This window comes from Plecotus auritus, assembly GCF_963455305.1.
Source record: "Plecotus auritus genome assembly, chromosome: 2".
Taxonomy (NCBI): domain Eukaryota; kingdom Metazoa; phylum Chordata; class Mammalia; order Chiroptera; family Vespertilionidae; genus Plecotus; species Plecotus auritus.
The window spans coordinates 168748009-168768443 of record NC_137771.1 but is presented as its reverse complement, the minus strand read 5'-3'; the positions used below and the strand labels follow the sequence as shown (position 1 = coordinate 168768443).

Here is a 20435-nt window from a genome sequence, read left to right as displayed (position 1 = left end):
CCCCACCTGGTGAAAGAAATAGACTTACAAGTCCAGGAAGTGCACAGAACCCCAAACAAGAGGAATCCAAAGAGGACCACACCAAGACACATCATAATTAAAATGCCAAGAGCAAAAGACAAAGAGAGAATATTAAAAGCAGTAAGAGAAAAACAGTTAATTACCTACAAGGGAGCACCCATACGATTGTCAGCTGATTTCTCAACAGAAACTATGCAGGCCAGATTGGAGTGGCAAGAAATATTCAAAGTGATGAATAGCAAGAACCTACAACCAAGATTACACTACCCAGCAAAACTATCATTCAGAATTGAAGGGCAGATAAAGAGCTTCACAGATAAGAAAAAGCTGAAGGAGTTCATCAACACAAAACCAGTATTATATGAAAGGCTGAAAGGTACTCTTTAAGAAGAGGAAGAAGAAGAAAAAGGTAAAGATAAAAAATTATGAACAACAAATACATATCAATCAACAAGTGAATCTAAAAATCAAGTGAATAAAAAATCTGATGAACAGAATAAACTGGTGAATATAATAGAATCAGGAGCATAGAAAGAGAGTGGACTGATAATTCTCAGGGGGAAAGGGGTGTGGGGGGTACAGGAAGAGACTGGACAAAAATCGTACACCTATGGATGAGGACAGCAGGGGGGCAGTAAGGGCAGAGGGTGGGGTGGGAACTGGGTAGAGGGCAGCTATGGGGGTAAAAAAGAGGAACAATTGTAATAATCTGAACAATAAAGATTTATTAAATTTAAAAATAAAATAAAATAAAAAGAAAAAGGCAGGTAAACAATTCATGGACTTACCCAGATACATTTGATAACTTGAGTCACTATGTTTCCTTCTGGAGGTGTTTTTTTGTACATTTTGCTTCCCATTGCAAACACAACTGCAGTTGATACACAAACAAGGTTCTTAGCTTCTCATTCAGCACATTCAGTACCCAAGGCTAAGGACAGACTGCTGATGTGTAGGAGTGACTGGCAGATCATCTCATCAAGGGAGGAACCTCACTTAATACTTCCTGACTTGAGAGTTATAAAAGTTACACAAAGAATTAAATGGTCAATTGTTAAAAGAGATATCTGTTGAGACTTTTCTGTAATCACAGAAATGGAGGTCATCTTTGAGTTCCACTTTTCTTTCTCCATCTCCACAAAAATCTGATATGTTACCAGCTTTCATTGATCCTCTTGCTTCAGTCGGCCGCCTCTTTTCCATTGCTACAACTCTTATTTGACCTCACAGCTTCTACTCTGGGTTATTAAAATGGCCATCATCTAGTTCCTCAGTCCCTGGTCTATTCTTCCCTTATCTGATGCCAAATTAAAACTTTCTTTTCAGGGCCTACCTAATAAACCCAAGCCTCTGGCATGAAATATCATCCCAAATTAATTATTGTCTTGATGGTTATTATTATTGCTAACTATCTATTGAAGGTTTATTCTTATATGTAAAGTATTAAGCATTTTACATATATAAACTGATATAAGCTGGCAAAATATGTACTACTCTCTCCACTTTACACATAAAGAAATAGAAGATTAAAGAAATTAAGCACCAGGTACAAGGTTACAAAGCTAGAAGTTGCTAGAAACTGCAATTTAGACCTGAGGCCTGTCTGATTCAAAAATCCATGCTCTTAAACATCAGAAAGCTTCTCATTCACTCATTCTTGTATTAAACCTTGTGCTAGATCAGCTGTGGGCAAACTACGGCCCACTGGCCGGATCCAGCCCGTTCGACTGTTCTATCTGGCCCGCGGAGCCAAAAGAGCAGAGGGTTCTCTTGCTCTCCCCTCCGCTCCTTCACCAGCAGCAGTGTTAACATGGCAACTTCGGGAAACACGGCTGTAGCTCCTTCTTCTGAGTGGGCGGATTTATATCCGCCCATTCAGTAGAAGGAACAACCTCTCAATCTTCCAGAGGCTCCTTGTAATGCTCGTGGACGCGTCCCCTGACATCACCCTGGGAATGCGTAGACACGTTATCGTGGTGATGTAGGGAGACACGCCCCTGGAGAGCACAGTATCAGAGCATTAGCTAAAAAGGAGACCAACAACACTGTTCCCACTGAAGTTGATGTTTTAAAGACCAAAAACCTTTCAACCCAGTCTACATTGCCATCTACATCTACGTCCCGGGCATAATTTGGAAGTTGCACTAAAGAAAATGTTTAATTTACTGTTTACACATTTTGTTCTTTTCTATTTGTTTTAGTTTTAAATTATTTTATTATATTTAAGTTTAATTTGAAAGGCTTTTGTACCTTTCCTTTGTTAGGCAATTTTATTTTGCCTTTGCCATCTTCAATATAAGGTATGTTATTGTGCTATGATTCCTCCATTTTTTGAAGTTTCAAATTATAATAATGAGTGTTTACATTCTTCTTGTTAAAATGTTTGAAATGAATAAAACTATTGAAATTAAAAAAAAAAAAAGACCGTACCCTTTTATGTAATGATGTTTACTTTGAATTTATATTAGTTCACACAAACACTCCATCCATGCTTTTGTTCCGGCCCTCCGGTCCAGTTTAAGAACCCATTGTGGCCCTCGAGTCAAAAAGTTTGCCCACCCCTGTGCTAGATACTACTAGAAATAAAGTTAAAAAAAAAAGACGTGGCCTCTGTCCACAATGTAGCTCACCTCAGCTTACCATTTCCCACTTTATGTTTCATTACAGAGAGTAATGCTCTAACTGCTATTCATCATTCCTACAAAAAATTCTCTTCTGTACTATTTCTGTTCTTAAGCTTATTCTTTTCCCTTAATCTACATTTTTATTCTTTAGGCACATCTCCTCAGCTAATTGTAGACACATTTTATTATCATACTTTTACTTATACTTTTCAAATAATCAGCGATGAGCTGATAATACTTTTATAATTACAAAGTGCTTTTGATTCAAGTTTATTAAATTTAGCTAAAATCAGTGGGGAGACTGCAGCTTAGATGTACTTTCCTCCTCAAGGGATTTTCTGCTCCAGCAAGATGCCCCTCTAGCTGATCATTTACCAAAGATGCCTTGTCAGTAGCATTTTCCAATATCCTTACACACGAGAATGCCTAAATCACCTTAATTTTACTGACCTTAACTTTTTGATTTCTCCATTCCTCTCTGTCAGATTCACGCTACTACCTTTTCTTTATTCAGCCTCCGTTTCCCCCATGCTCCTCCAAATAGCACTCTTTACCAACTATAACCTTCTTATTGTTGATAGGAAAAAAAACGGTTCGGGAAAAGAATGCTAATTCTGGGAGACAAATGGGCAAATAAAGAGGAAGATTTGGGATAGGGAATAAACTGCCCCTGAGGCTGAGAATGATCCTAGAAAGAGGCTGGGAATCTCAGGAATTCTGATCTCAATAGTGACATTGGAATGATGAAAGGAAGGCCAGGTAATCAACTCAAAAAGGTCACATTTAAATTTCAAGGCTACTTCTAAAGAAGATGAGTAGGGACCTTGAGTTTCTAGTATCTTCTCCTTGTGGATGTAAGAAATGTGCAAATCTGTAGGGAATGGTATAAGTTCATTTGAGCCAAACTGATGACAATGCCAGGAAGCAAGATTTCAAATGCTCTGGAGAATGACAGTCATGTAGTTTCTTATATCCATTTGGAATTAAGAAGGGGACATAAAGAATCTTACATAAAGATGGAGAAAGCAAGGCGGGGATTGGATTACAAGATAGTTAGCAAGATTATGTGCTCCTCCGAGGGGTCTGGGAAAGAGGCATTTCAAAGTTGTGTTAACCCAGATGCACAAAAACAATGGACAGGGCTTGTGGAAGGCAAAGATAACATTTTTACTAAAGCAGTTATATGCCTGGCCAGTTAGGAATTTATGACCAGATAATTCTGGGAGGTTACTTTCAGTCACTGAACATGTCAGATTTATTATCGAACCCCTTTTCATCATATCCCTCTTATGTCTTGAAAATGGAAGTTCCCCCATCTTCCTGCCATCAAACCTATTAATTCCTGTATCCACACTCATCTTCTCCTTCCTCCAGTTACGTGAAAGTCATGTTCTTCCTCCTGTACAAAGGTAATTCTGTCATGTGTGCTTTCATACTCATTTTATTATCTTCAACCTCTTTCTCTAATGGAGTCTTCCCAATAATATTCAAGCATGCTTCATACCCTCTCTTGACTCCATGTCACCTTTCAGCTATAAATACTGTTTTCCCTTTCCTACTTAAAATTTAGTATATATATATATATATATATATATATATATATATATATATTTCAGAGAGGAATGGAGGAGGAGAGAGAGAGATAGAAACATCAATGATGAGAAAAAAATCATTGATCAGCTGTCTCCTGCATGCCCCCCACTGGGGATCCAGCCTGCAACCCAGGCATGTGCCCTGGCTAGGAATTGAACCATGACCTCCTGGTTCATAGGTCAATGCTCAACCACTGATCCATGCCAGCCAGGCCTCCCTTTCCTACTTCTTATTCACTTCCCAATCTTTTCCAATTAATTTAAAATCTCCACCAATATACCATAACTGATGTCATCAAATCAATGACCTTGTTGCTATATTTAATGGACATTTTTTACCTTAACTCAATGTCTCACTCAGTGACATTTGTCACAGAATGATTTCCTTTCTTCTTAAAATCTCCTTGGTATCCAAGAGAGCACTGCTGCCACTTTGGCCATTCCTTTTGTCTCATTTGTGAGCCTTTCCATCTTTTAAATGCTGGTGTTCCTCGGGGTTTTATCCTAGCCTTCTTTTTGCCTTATTCTTATTATCTCTTAGTTATTTTCATTATTTTCATGGCTTAATCGCTATCCTTTTACTCATAGCTCCAGATATTTCTCTACAACCCAACATTTATTCTGAGCTCTAAACCTGTACTTACAAATAACTGCTTGGAACTCTATATGTTCCAAGATCTAAAATGTAACATATTCAAAACTAAATTCATTGGTATTGCCCCAAACCTGTTCTCCCTCATTATTATCTTAGTTAATAACCCCACTCTCTACCCAGCTGCTCAAAGTCAGAACCTTCACTTCACATATTGAATCAATTCAAGTTTTATCAATTCTACCAAGTGAGACAAGGTGAGCTGGCCAGTTAGGAATTTATGACCAGATAATTCTGGGAGGTTACTTTCAGTCACTGAACATGTCAGATTTATTATCGAACCCCTTTTCATCATATCCCTCTAGTAGATGAGGCATTCACCTTGAGCACAAAATTTAATGAAGTGCCAAAACTTCAGTAATCAAGATAAACAGTATTCTTCACTCACCTTTAACCCACCCTTTGCCCACATTATAGTTACTGAGAAATAATAATCTAACAATCATTCCCTTGCTCAAAATCTTTTTGTAGCTCTCCACTTTTCTCTCCTGACAAAGTTCTAATTCTTTCATTGCTTAAAGGCCTCTCATTAACTGATTTCTATTTCTCTTCTTTATTTTTTTCTCATTTATGCTCCAGGCTATCTGAATTCTTTTAATATCTTTGAATATGTCATACTAACTCTCACTTCCTTGTCTTACAGATACCATGTCCTATTTCTGTTTCACTTCCAATCTCTTCTTTGATTATTTGCTGTTAATTCTTTAGTTCTCCCCTTAGATGTCATTTCTTTAGGAAAACTTTTTTTGACCCTCAAAGTCTTAGTCAGACATCCTTCTTCTGTGTTCCTATAGCTTTTTATATACTTCCCCAGTTGTGACACTGACCATACTATTTTGTCTGCTTGTTTGTTCTTCTTCCTGCTAGACTATATAAGTTTTTTGAAAGCCTGAACTGCAGTTGTCTCATGCACCAATGTGACCCCAGTATCTAGCACAGAATCTGACACATAATAGGTGCATTAAAGAAATGTTTGTTGAATGGATAAATTTTCAAAAATTGATTAATTAAATTATAGTGAAAGGCTAGAGGATTAAGTTATTTATTAGTACCAAGAAAAGTGAAGCAGCTGACTAATAATGATAGCTATACTTGTTTAGCATTTCATAATTTATTTTTAAAATTTCCCTTGCAGCATCTCTTTTGGTCTCATAATTACTGTATGTAAATATCATTATTATATAATAATCCAGAGAAGGAGACATAGTCCTAATCACTGGAAAACCAGGAAACTATTTGGGAAAATGTTTGGCTTCAAAAGGAGAAGGAAACAGTATTATCATAGCTCTCCTGAAGAACACATGCATTTCGTTGGAATTGGAATTGGAATCTGAGTGTTACTATTAGCCACCTCCTGATAGAAAACAATCACACTGAACATTGTGAGTCTCTGGGCTCTTTTCCCTCTATTGAGTTCTTTATGTGTTTTGACTGGTCATCTTCCAAGGGGGTGTTACCCAAAGGCTCAGAGTGAGAACAGGTTTCCAGGTCAGTGATTAGAAACAATCATGTCCAAAATTCTCACTAGATTGCATAAACTAAGCAACCCCTTTCCTCTTCCATTACTGGGTTCTTGATGGTAAAGAGAATGTCACTTGATCTAAGTTGCATGAGTCACCACCTACTTATCCAACTCCTCTTATTCTCTTTGCTCCTCATAGTCTCAGTGCTCCTTGGGAGAACTGCAGAGCAGGGCAGAAACAGCTAAACCTAGAAGTGACTTTGTAAGTCCCAAAGAATTAAATGTATCTTTCAATTACCAGATGAAATAAACTAGTTTGAGACAAAGGGTTATCTTCCTTGCTTCCCCACATATTGTAGTGTAGAGACGACAGATAAGAATTACCTAGAGCCCTGACCGGTTTGGCTCAGTGGATAGAGCATCGGCCTGCAGACTGAGGGGTCCCGGGTTCGATTCCGGTCAAGGGCATGTACCTTGGTTGCGGGCACATCCCCAGTAGGGGGCGTGCAGGAGGCAGCTGATCGATGTTTCTCTCTCATCAATGTTTCTAACTCTCTATCCCTCTCCCTTCCTCTCTGTAAAAAATCAATAAAATATATTTAAAAAAAAAAAAAGAATTACCTAGATATTTTAAAAAGTATAGATGCGCCGAAGCCGGTTTGGCTCAGTGGATGGAGCGTCAGCCTGCGGACTGGGGGGTCCCGGGTTCGATTCCGGTCAGGGGCATGTGCCTGGGTTGCGGGCACATCCCCAGTGGGGGGTGTGCAGGAGGCAGCTGATCGATGTTTCTCTCTCATCGATGTTTCTAGCTCTCTATCCCTCTCCCTTCCTCTCTGTAGAATATCAATAAAATATGTTTAAAAAAAAAAAAGTATAGATGCTCAGGCCCTATTCCACAGAGAAACTAATTTAACTGGACCTATATCAAGCCCATGGCTCAGTTATTTTTTTTTTTTAAAGCTCTCTAGGAATCTTCTTATTAGTTGTGCAACCTTGAGCACTTTTTTACTTCAGTGAATTTATCTCCAATGTTTAGGGGAAACCCCTATAATAACACCTACCTAAAAGAGTTAGTCTGAGGAATGGGTAAAATCATTTGTGTAAAGTGCTTACCCGATGCCTTACATTGGCAGGCATCAGTGGTTATTAGTTTCCTCAGCCCCACTGGACTTACCAAGAGCTATCAGCATAAGCAATCCTGGAACTCCAAAAGCCAGTGCATAGCAGTCTTCCCCGAAACACTGCACATCTCCTAAAGAAAGAAGTAATCCTGAATCTTGAGTCCTTCAGGTTCTGCAAGCTCAAGTTTTTCAGGTTGTAGATGTAGACAGCCACAATCTTTTTTGGGGGTCAGACAAATCAAGATTGAAAGAGATTATCTCAGGTTTTCAAGCCCTTATAAAAGGATGAACAACAAGAAGTCTTGGACAGATTTTTGTCTGGCCGAGTAAAGCTTTATCGAGGGCCCCTCTGAAAAGATTCTAACCTCTTAGCATGGGTGTGACAAATGTAGAAATCAAGCTCCCTGCATTGATGGAGAGGTAGAAGACTGAGAAGTATCTAGTCCGTTCCTCTTCCTGAAACAAATAGGAAACATTATCAGTTCAATGTAACTCTTAGCTGCACTCTACCCAATGTTCATATTCAGCTGGAGGTACATATACTTAGACTTGAGGCCTGTCTGACCATATACAAACATTTACCCATCTTTCAAACATATACCTGGCTCACCACATACAAACATTTACCCATCTTTCAAACATATACCTGGCTCACCACATACAAACATTTACCCATCTTTCAAACCCTAGTTTAAACACTCATCTTTAACATTCTTTTACCCCTTTACCAGACCAAAAATAATCATCTTGTACACTATGCCACTACTGTGATCTATATACTAGATATATAATAGTATACCTATTATAATATTATTTTTTATTAAATGTCTGTTTCTTTCAGTAGGTGGTGAGTTCCTTTAGGACAGAAATGTGTTACTCATTTCTGTAATCCCCACTGTCTTCCATAATACCTGCATATATTACAGACTAAATAGATATTTATTGACCAAATTAAGCAAATGATTGATTGAGTTAAAGAAAATATTTTGTGGAATGTGTGGCAGGACTAGCATTAGAACATAGGACAGCGAAGTAAACTGCTGATCAAGTAATTTACCTAGTGCTTATGGAAAGTCTGCCAGAGAGTATAAAAGGAAGCCCATGGCTGATGAAAACTTGGAGATGGGTTTATCCTATGATTAAATATCTTTGTGGAACAGTTACCAAATGAAGCAATTTTCAAATAAAGTTGCTAATGCTTTATTCATTGCGTACTGCTCTGCTTCATTTTGGCACCCCACATCTTTTTCTGACACAGAACAATCTGTCCTTCCCATTTTCTATTTTACAGTGTATTTCACTTCTTCTTCTGCTCCCTACTTAAACCTCATTTCACACACATATTTGTATAGTTCATAATGTACAGAATCCCACTTGCCAAAGTTTTGTTATTTCTCCAAATTCAGTAAGCAATTATGAACTCTGGACCCCCAGACATATAAAGAATACCAAATGATGGCTAAAATGGTCTGAAGGATAGAAGACTATTTGAGTGAAGACCACAGGAAGACAAGACACAGAGAGACAACAGAGAGAGAAAAACTAGAAGCATGATAAATAGCTATAGAAGAGGGAATATATACATGAAGACAGACCAAAAAAGAAAACTGAGAGCAAAAAACAAAGCCAGAAAATTCGGCTGACCTAAGAATAGACAGTTCCCCTTGCTTAGTTCTCACTACTTCCTTATACAAGCTCAATTTTACTTCTTTTATACTGTTTCCCCCCCATTGACAATGTAAAGTATTTAGGAAAAGAGAGAATGATCATCCATACCAGTGATTTTCAAACTTTTTCATCTCATGGGACACATAAACTGCTAAAATTACTAAAATTCTGCAGCATACCAAAAAATGTATTTTTTACCAATCTGACACACACACATAAAATAAATATAATTTTGATTCATTGATACCAGATGACTATTGTTGTGTTGGCTGTTGTCATTTTTTTATTTGACAGTCTAAAGGAAAGAGGTCAGTACTCCTGACTAAATAGTCAGGTATTGCATGTTTATAAAATTATTGTGGCACACTGGTTGAAAATCCCTGATCTAGACAAGTTTATCTAAAGAAACTCATTCTGCTTGGTCATTTTGCCCTTTCATAGAATCTCAAAGTTAGAGATACTTAAATCATCTTTATACTATGCATCCCCTCCCATTCCCAAAGTGCTTACGACATTTTTTCCTAAATACTTCAAGTGAGAGTAAATTCACTACTTCAAACTCTATTTGAAGTTTTTCTTTCTTTCAAGCAAAAAGCTAGTTTCCTATAGCTTTCACTCATTGGTCTCAGGCTTAATTCCTGACATCTGTCCAAAATCTGTAGAAAGCTATAATATTTTTCATTCTTATTGAGGCTAAATATCTCCATTTCCCTCAACTTTACTTCATAAGATGTGTCTTTTTTAGTACATCTACCACCCTGGTCACTTTCTTTTGAACATTTTTCAATTTTTCTCTCTATTAATGACCCATGCCCAGAATGGAACATAACTCCTCAGATATCATCTCACCAATGTTGGCAAATGGCTACCTGCCAGGTATCTCTTTTAACATCTGCTCTGCGTTCTTGGAAATACAGGATTAACAGGATTCTTACATGTGTTTCTTCAAACTGGTCTCCACCAAAAGCTGCCACACAGGGTTTGATACCTCCTGTTCCCAAAGCTATTAGACTCAGGCCGACCAATGAAAGGACTCTGAAATGGAGAGGTGAGGACACTAACCATATTGATATTAAACACAACAGTAGAAACTGAATATAGAGCTACAGGAGGAAAAAAGAAAGTATACAAGGATAAAGATCCCTTTACATTTCTAACCTGTGAGCACTTTCCATCTGTCTTCACTCCTAGGAAAGACTTGGGGGTACTTAAGACTTTGTGAACCTTGAGCCTCTGCCGGGAAGTATTTATTGCATGGGAGGATTTTGTCCCTGACATTTCCATTTATCCCTTGTGTACAACAAATAAAAGTAGATACTGAAGCAACTTCAGAATTAAAGCTCTGGTTATCAATTTTGTCTTAGTCAAAGAGACACTTCAATAGAAAGACCTTATGAACCCTTATCCCACATACCATTACTGAATACAAAACAAAATGTTAAAATTCATGATAATTATTAGAAGTGTCATTGATTTTTGATGGGACACCAATAAGGAGGTATCTAATATTTATTAAATTTCAAACAAAATTCTTAACTCACTAGATGAATACATGTGTAGGCACATTATAAACATGAACACATGTGACCTGGTTCTTCAACAACTGTAATCCTCTTTGTTGACTGAACCAACAGACATCAAAAGCTATCAAATATTTCTTGCCCCATAAACATCAGTAGCTTTAGTAAAAATGGCTAGAGCAACTGCGATATATGCAACTACATACAAATGGGAAATATCCAAGCTTGAATATGACTTCTACAATGAATTATAAGGAAATGTTACAGAAAATTTTTTTACCCCTGATAAAGTACAGATGCATGAATGGATGTATAGGTGAGGGAATATGGAGGACATAACGGTTTTAATGATTGCTTTCAAGCATACGATGAGTTTTTATGAAGAGGATACCAGCTAGGCATTCAAAAAGTCCCCAAATATTTAATAAAAACAAATGAATTCAGATAAAGTATGAAAGAGTTCAACTGGTAAATAACTTTTTCTTAATGAATTTGGTAATAAAACAACAGTAGGCTGTAAAATAAAGGGATATCTCTGGTAAGAAAATATAAAATAATCTGTAATAAAAGCATAAGAGGTTTACCTAATGGAAGAAAAATGGATCAGTTTATCCCATGATTTTACTCACGTGTGTACCATGTGTCCCCCCAGTATTGGTAAGGCTCCCAAGGACTTGATCACATGGCCAAGTACATACACCAAGGATAGATACATAATTGTCCTGTTGAGAGAGTTAAATTAGTCATTCCAAACAGAATTCAGAGACTTAAGTAATTCAGACTCAGAGTTCATACTATTCTCAGTGCCAGAATAAATAAAGTGAAAAGAGAAAGGGGTGGAGGAGGAAAAAGTTTCCTGAGAAATGCAAATAGAAATAATGGTAAATGAAATAAATAGACTAGAAAAAGAGAGAGGAACTCTTTGCCTTGAGTGTTAGAGGTAATGGACATTCCCTTCAAGCTCCTTTCTCGTATATTACCTCTCTTTCCCCCCTTACTCTACTCACACACAGAGCATTCCTGCTCTGGTACAGATATGTCGAGGCCAGAATAAATTCGTAGTGAGTGATGATGTTTTAAAGTCAGAGAACCAGAAGAAGAGGATAATTTGAGATGTTTATCTCAAGGAATATCTTTGGATCCAGAAATAGACAAGGGTCAAGGAAAAACTCCAATTAAACAGAAAAAAGGAATGGCTAATACAAACTTTCTCTAAACCAACCATTAAGATATAGAGAGAGGTAAAGGGCTCTCAGGTTCAGCTTAGTCACTTGAACACTTGGTTTAATTGTAATATCTGCCACAGTTGCTTCATGGGCAATTTAACCAAGACTGAAAAAAAGGAGCCACGGACTCTGAATAGACTTGCCAGTGATAAAGATCATGCAGCTGGTAAGAACCGCCTGTTGTGTTGTTTCCCCTAGAAATCTGAATGGCAATTAGAAAGTAGAAGAGTGAGGAGTTCTGGTAAGAACATATGTAGAACTATAAACATTGAAATAAGGCAGACAGCCACATATATAATACACTTCTTAGGTATATCGCCATACTAGCAATCTCTTTATACATAAGTAGAATGTAAGTTCTAGAAGGAACCTTGGAAATTATATACTAGTAGTTTACATCTGTGATTTTAAAGTATTACATGCTAATGTGGAATATAAAGAATGGAATGAAGGTATCAGAGAGAGGCTGAAGTTACCAGAAACTTAGGATGTGGATTTCTTATTTTAAATATCTAATCTTCCTAGATTGGCTTTCCAGGGAAGGAATCTTAGAAGGTTTATAATGGCAAGTAGGGGATAAAAAGTTGGGTGACTAATTAATATCAGAAGAAGGGGCCAGGGTTTCGCAAAACATTTTGTAGGGCCTTCTAGAGAAAAGTTCTCTTTGTTGGAATAAAAGGAAAAAATAGAAAAAATTGGAATGAAAAAGGACTGAAAAAAGGCCAGCTCTCATGAGCCCAAAAGAGATGATCTATGTTAGATCATCAGACAGAAAAATCAAAAGGAGTCTGAGCTGGAGTAATAGTGTCTGAGTAGGGAGATCAGAGCAATATCAAATTATTGGACTAAATAAATAAGAGAAGTGTAAGTGGTGTAGAAGGAAAATAGGCAACTTTCTAGGTAAAAGACTCAGGGAATTAGTCTAGGATATGAAGAACATAAGAGAGGACTCTAATGGCAGGAAATTAACAGAAGGAGAAAGAAGTCAAGAGACACATGGAAAGCCCACATTTGAAATGAGATCACTGGAATCATTGTAATTCAAACCATATAACACAGAACTGTTTTAAATAGACTTGACCTAGCTTCCATTTGCAAATGAGGAAAATGAAATCCAGAGAGATCAAAGGGCAGTCCTAAAGTGATATTCCAATTAGTATTTGCATTAGGTCTAGAACTTCTACTTTCTAACTTATAGTCCAGTGTTCCTTCAGGTTTATCGTGAACAGGTTAATGTGGAAAAAGAAAAGGAAATAGAAGATCTTTTAAATTTTATTTTACCACCAGAAGTAATTTTAATTAGAGCTTAGGAATTGAGGGGTATGTGTAATGATGGCAAAGGAAGAGACCTAGTGTGAAGAGAGTAATTTCTGACCAGACAAAAAAGATAGGAGAGGGGAGGAAATGCTATAGACCCACTAAGGAGAAAGAGATAGGAGAGTGTAGAGAGGACATCCAAAAGCATATTTGACAATAAACACATTTAAGAGAGTGGTTGTTATTGCCAAGGTTGAGCCCAGACTGATAGGCAGGGGCACAGGGTATAAAAAACCAATACTAGGGATAAAAGTCATCTTCATTCTTGCCCACAACTATCCTCAGTCTTGTGCCTACATTTGAGTATCTGAGGATGAATAAATTTATTAGTTGAAACATTTATCAGGCACTCTTCTAGGTGCTGTGGATAAAAATATATATGAGACTTTATTTTCTCTTCAGAAGAAAATATTAGACTTATACACAAATAATTGTAATAAGATAGAATTTTATAAATGTCATATGAGGGTAAAAATTAAAGTTCAGAGAAGATTAGGTTACTTCTGACTAGTAGTAAGAGTGAGGGGCAGAGAATAATCCATAACATAGGTGGCCTTTGAAATGAGCCTTACAGGATTTGGACAAAGGAGGATGGGGAGGAAGGAAATTCCATGAAGTAGAAACAGTGCAAACAGACATCAAAAAGATATGCACTGACTATTGTTAGGGGAACATTAGTAGTATTCAGTTTTTCTTTAGTAAACAGTCTTGAAAGGGAGTGTGACAATAAGAACAGGAAGGTCAGTGGGGATGAGATTCGTAAACAATGAGTGAGTCAGCAGAAATTTCTGAGCAGAGTAGCAATGTGAACAGAAATTTCTTTCAGGAAGATTAATTTGGCAGTCATGTATAGACTCAATTGTAAGGAAAGGATATGGAAGGCAGTGATGACATTGTAGGTGTCCAGTTCAATAGCCCAATTTAGAGATAATGAAGACCAAAACTCGAGTTGTGGCAATTAATGGCAGTGTGATTCACTGCTGAAGAGGGATAAATGTGAGAGATATTATAGAAATAGAATTGGTAGAATTTGATAACTGATTGAATTTGAGCGTATAGGTTTGGGAAGTGAGGATAAGTTGGAACATCCAGGAGATGAATGGCACTATGCAGTTGTAAGATTATAGAGTTGGAGGAGCTATCTGCATATTGCTAATATTGACACCATAGGATCTGCTAAAAGAGAATTTGGGGAAATAGAACACAGTAAAAAATATACCCTGGGGAATAGCCTACATTCAGGAAAGAGTGAAGTAAACAAAAGGCAAAAAAAGTCAAATAAGGAAAAATCCAAAAAAGTATGAGGAAAAAAAATCAGAAAATGCAGTGTTAGAGAAGCCCAGGAAGTTTCAAGAATATAGGAGTAATAAACAGACTGAAATGTTAAAATAAGTTCAAAGTGAATAAGAATCTAGAAAAGACTGCTGGAATTTGTCAACAAAAAGATCACTATCACCCTAGCTGGTTTTGCTCAGTGGTTAGAGCATTGGCTCGAGGACCAAAGGGTCTTGGGTTCGATTTCCAGTCAAGAGTACGTATCTTGCAGGAGCCAACCAATCAGTATGTCCCTCTCACATCAATGTTTCTCTCTCTCTCCCTCCCTTCCACTCTCTCTAAATATCAATGAAAAAATATCTTCTGGTGAGGATTTTAAAAAAAGAGAGTGATCACTATCAATGACCTTAGAGAGAGGAATTTCAATAGGATAAAGAGATGATTTATGCTATATTTTATTGTACTTACCACAATCCGCTGCTCTTCATTAATGGCAGTTGAATATGAACAGTATGAAACAGGTATTTGTGTCTTACTCATCTCCTTACTCCCCATGCTTATTTGAACAAATAGACGTTTGATAAACATTTATTGGATTAAATTCTATCAGATTAAATTGAATTGATTTGAATTCTATTGCATTACATCATATTACTCTGCCCTCAGGAGTGATAATGAAGAGTGATAAAGGAAGGCAACAAATATAAATGATTCTTTTTAAAATTTGGAGATAATGGTAATAAGACAAAGAAGACAGTTTGAAAGGAGGGTTAACAATAGTCTTGTTTGTTTAAAGGTCTCAGAGATTTGAACAGGCTTCTAGGTACAGGAAAAGACTATCTCTATAGGAGAATTTGAAGGCGAGAGAGAGGAACATTGAGAGTACAAAAACTCTAGGGAAAGTAAGCTAGGTAATGGTGACAAATATATGAAAATTCATCAAGGTTTACACTAAGACTTTTGGATTTTTGTACTTTATTTTAATTATACCTCAATAAAAATAATTAAAAAAATAAAGAATACTTCAAAAATGTTTGATATTGAGGCCTAAGTAGAGGTATTATATTTCCTCTGAAATAGACAGGAAGCTATTGTTCACCATATCCCAGAAGTATACTTCAACTTTAAAGGAAGTCATTTTAAAAAATCAATGGAAGTACTGGTTATGTATGTGAGTCTTTTATTCTATAACTGACTAGAGACCATGGCTTTTTATTCTGCACATAGTGCCAACCCCTTATTTGGATGGATTGGTAACTAAAACTATAGAAGGAGCAAATATAGTGGATCTCAGCTACCTACGTACCGTCCCCCTCTCAAGTAAAAAAACAACAACAACTGTTTAGTAAGTTACAAATAGGTTGTAGCTATTATAAAGCACTTATTAAATACTTTAAAACAATGAATACATAGAGGCCAAAGTGAGATATAAACCAGTGTTTCCTAAGAGAATTCCTTGAACACTAGGCCCACAAGATACCCTGAAAAAAATATCCTTTGGTCAAACAAGTTTGGGAAACACTATGTGCCATAACCTTCTCTTTGAGATTTTCCAGTGCATATTAGCATGTTAAAGGCTATAAGAAGTAATGCAGTAAAGAAACATTTTAAGCTAAGTTCAGCCTAGCATTTTTCAAACTTATTTCGCCATGAGATCTTTATCTTCCTATATAACATTCATTATTATCCTATACAGCAGTTTTTCAACAGAATGTACTTTGAGAAATGCTAATTCAGATAAACCCATAGATGACAAGTGCACAGAAAATAACTGGGTGATGGATATCTAAGCTCCATCTCCAGCCTATGAGGATAATGTTACAGAGGACAATGATAGCATTATCCTATAAATGTCTCTTGGTGCTATTTTCAGGAACTTAAAAGATACTGAACTGAACAGACCATTAGTCTAACTCATAAAAATGTTTAAACTCTTAAGAAGAAAACTACAGAAAGAGGTTAGAGAAGAGAATAAGAGTTGGTATAAGAACTGAAAAAAGGGACTCATGGATACTAAAGGAATTGGGATGATTCAATATGGAGAAGAGATGGCAAGTATATCAAATAACTACACTGACATCTCTAAAATTACAAATTTTCTGGTGGTTAGCAATCTTTATTTCACCTTAGATCAGAATAAGAATTAGTCTTAGACTACAGGATAGAAGATTAAAATTAGATTTAAGAAAAACAACAACTCCTGATTGAAAAGGATGTAAAAATATTGGAAAAACTGATAATGAAGAGAAATAGCCTTTCTATGTGTCTGTCTTAGAGAGATTCTATTTGTCATGGATGACATGGCTTGGGAAAGAGGCTCTAAGTGGTAACTTCTGCACAATTAATCTGTGAACTTCTGGGGGTGTGATCTTCCATCTTCCTTACTTGAATTTTCCCAACCAGGCGTCAGCAATGGCGGCTCCCAGAATGGGAGTGAAATAACAGAGGCTGCTGAAGGCATGGTATACAGATGTGGAGGTGTCTTCATTCCAGTGCAGGAAATACAGGAAATACAGGGTCAGCACAGCTGAGGTGAAAAAAAAAATGGAGGCAAAATAAGATAGGTACATTAAAGTTACTTATGGAAGAGAAGTACATTAGATCTATGGTCTTTGAAGGTGATCTTAACCTTCAACACTCCTAGCAGTGAAGTGACGGAGGAGTGACTACCAGGCAGTAGAAGCAGTGCCCATGGGAGTTGTGAATGGGATGATGCTTAGTGTACAAATGCAATACTCCTCCCTTCAGTCTATGTTCACACAGAGCATCATTTAGGCCAATCATAAAGATAATATGATGCTTCTAATATACCTTCCATCTCCTTTTCAGCAACGATACATTCATAAAACCGAGGAACAGATACGAGGACTGGAACTCAGATGGTGAGTGTTTTCCCATTTATATTCTCACAGATTGTTATTAGGCCTTTCTATGCTTGGCCTGTATCCGTTACTAGGTGGAATCCCATGAGGCATTTATTGGAAGTCCTGGCCAAAGGAAAGGACCAATTTGGATGAAGACAGAAAGAGTGCATAAGGGAAATAAATGCATACAAGAAAACCAGACATTACAAACATGGAGTGAGGGTGCATGGAGAAGACTAAGACTTTGGGACACAAAATTACCTTTCATTCCATAATAGGAAAAGCGCTCACAGAATTCATTCACCACAATGAAGACAATGCTCAGTGGATAGTTGGAGCCACAGATTTTCTATGAAGCAGAAAGACAACGGTTCAAACATGAGCTTCTCACCCACCCCTATTTAAATCTCTAGACTGTTCCACAGCAGAAAAATGCTTCTTTTAAGTCACCATGATAGGTAATGTGAAGCAATGATGCCTACTCTTCAAGAAACAGCTATTATCTACTAAAAGTGCTTGCACTGATTGCTGGTTTAGGAGTGATAGAAGCTACTATGAACATTATTTGTTCTTCATTCATTTAATATGGAACTACTCAGACATTCCTTGATCCAAGACCCAGGATCTGGTTATCTTCCCATCACTACTAACTGAAAAGCCTGGGACTATGGGCAGAATACTTGTATCTAGGAACATAATGAAGAGGTGGCTATGGATAGATAAAAACAACCCTCTTAAATATTAATATACTAGAGGCCCAGTGCACAAATTCATGCATCAATGGGGTTCCTTGGCCTGGCCTGACGGATCAGGCTGAAACCAGCTCTCCAACATCCCCTGAGGGATCCTGGATTGCGAGAGGGTGTAGGCTGAGGGACCTGCTGGTGCATGATCGGGCTGGGAAGGGATGCTGGAGGTTGGCCAGCCAGGAAGGGATCGCAGGAGGGCTCCAGGGCATGCCTGGCCTGTCTTGCTCCATCCCAATCAGCCAGACCCCAGCAGCAAGCTAACCTGCTGGTCGGAGCATCTGTCCCCTGGTGGTCAGTGCGCATATCATAGTGAGTGGTTGAGTGGCCTTAGCATATCATTAGCATATTATGCTTTGATTGGTTGAATGGCTGACTGGACGACCAGACACTTAGCATATTAGGCTTTTACTATATAGGACTAGAGGCCCCCTACATGAAATTTGTGTCCGGGGGGGAGGGAGGGGGTTGTCCCTCAGCCCGACCTGCACCCTCTCCAATCTGGGACCCCTCTCACAATCTGGAACCTCTGGCTTCTAACTGCTCATCTGCCTGCCTGCCTGATCACCTCTAACCGCCTCTGCCTGCTGGCCTGATTGCTCCCTAACCGCACCCCTGCCAGCCTGATCACCCTCAACTGCCCTCCCCTGCCAGCCTGATCGCCTGCAGCTGCCCTCCCCTGCCAGCCTGATCACCCCCAACTGCCCTCCGCTGCCAGCCTGATCGCCTCCTAACTGCTTGCTCCCCTGCCAGCCTGATCACCCCTAACTGCTTGTTCCCCTACCGGCCTGATTGCCCCAACCGCCTCTGCCTCGGCCCCCACCACCATGGCTTTGTCAGGAAGGAAGCCGGACGTCCGGAAGATATCCAGTCAACTCGGTCTAATAGCATATTACCCTCTTATTAGTATAGATGTTAATGTATGATAATAACTTGCTTGAAAGACACAATGAATTGACTTATTACCTTATCAGCTCACAGCTTGAGAATTCTGCAAGCTGAAGTTTTGTTAATACACTTTCACTAGCTATGTAACATTGTCACTGGCTAGGGGAATGTATTGACCCTGGCCATGTCACTACACCTGTCTTTATGCTTCAGGCCTGTTATTTCAATGAAATGAGAATATTACCACCTCTTGGCCCATATTAAGAACTTAGTAAATATTGTCCATTATTACTGTATCCTCTTCATTATAGGATTTTGATGTGAGAATTGAATGAGATAATGAATATGGAAGTGTTTTAATAAGTATATAATGCAAAATACCATTACTTCTTTGTTTTCCTATTCTGCCTCCTACTGTAAACTGGAACACATCGTAAGATACTGAATCTATTCTCAAACTTCTCTTGGTGTCCAGCTTAAGACTCTGGACACGGGGAACTAAGGGCTACATTTTTATATTGGTAAAGAAAGAACAATCACACACAGTTCTCTAGGACAGGAGTGCTTGCCAAGTTTCCCTGGACTTCCCCATTCTTTTTCTTTTCTTCACCCCAGAGAAATTCAGAACATACATACAATGAAACACAGCAAAGTCCTGGGTCTCAAATGAAAAATTTTGACTATCTCTTCCTACTGCTTCCCTCCCAAGTAAAAGAAACCTGTTTAGGTTTTCATGTTAATTCTAACCCCAAGAAAGAGGGTTTTTAATCCCTAATACATCTCAGCCTGAAGCTCCAAGAAGCCAAGGAAGAGAACCAAAAGAGCAAGCTTGTTCCTGTCAAAGGCAGAAATGAATCTGGGGACTCACCGGAGGTGGCTTCTTTGGAAGGCTTGGAGGTGGAGGTGGTACCTCTTCAGTGGAGACAGGTGAAAAAAAAGTTTCCTTGGAATCATTTTTCTGGAAGGGATTCATAGCTGGCTCCTTACTCTCTCTCTCTCTTCAAGCATTTGGCTTCGGTAAGCACTTGGGACAGCTGCCAGCCTACTGTGAAAAGTGGGACTGATTGGGAGGGGAAAGAGGGTGGCTTCAGCAACTAGGTTTAACCCTGTAGGTGTTGGCTTCAGCAACTGCCTGACCCAGAGCAAAGCATAAATCTATAGGAAAAGAAAGTGTTGGTTGGGTCTTAGGGATTGGTTCAAAAAATAATTATGTAAAAGGAGAATTGTGAACAATACATCATAAGATGGGAAAGACAATGCTGGAGAATTGCAAAATAATGCATAATGGTTAAGATTACAATCCTTCAAACATAGATTTAAGGATTGATTTACAGATAACACCAGTTGCCACTTACTGAACACCTATTATAAACAAGGTTAATATACATATAATTACACTAGAAGTCCAGTGCATGAAATTCGTGCATGGGGGGGATGTCGCTCAGCCCAGCCTGCACCC

The 20435-nt window shown here is 38.1% G+C and overlaps 1 protein-coding gene across 2 annotated transcripts in view; it reads right to left on the bottom strand.

Moving 5' to 3' along the window:
• The window catches only part of SLC15A2 (solute carrier family 15 member 2), a 35331-nt gene extending 15311 nt beyond the window's left edge, over positions 1-20020 (bottom strand). The window contains exons 1-8 of one of the 2 annotated variants that reach the window (XM_080657381.1): positions 19845-20020; positions 17604-17691; positions 16864-17005; positions 11290-11382; positions 10076-10175; positions 7838-7928; positions 7526-7603; positions 810-892 (exon numbers count right to left, since the gene is read on the bottom strand). In XM_080657381.1, the coding sequence (XP_080513507.1) occupies positions 810-892; positions 7526-7603; positions 7838-7928; positions 10076-10175; positions 11290-11382; positions 16864-17005; positions 17604-17691; positions 19845-19949 (780 nt within the window). In that variant the 5' untranslated portion in view covers positions 19950-20020. The remainder of the gene's footprint in view (positions 1-809; positions 893-7525; positions 7604-7837; positions 7929-10075; positions 10176-11289; positions 11383-16863; positions 17006-17603; positions 17692-19844) is intronic. The other variant, XM_080657382.1, reaches the window with a different exon arrangement.
• Positions 20021-20435: the final 415 nt, after the last annotated feature.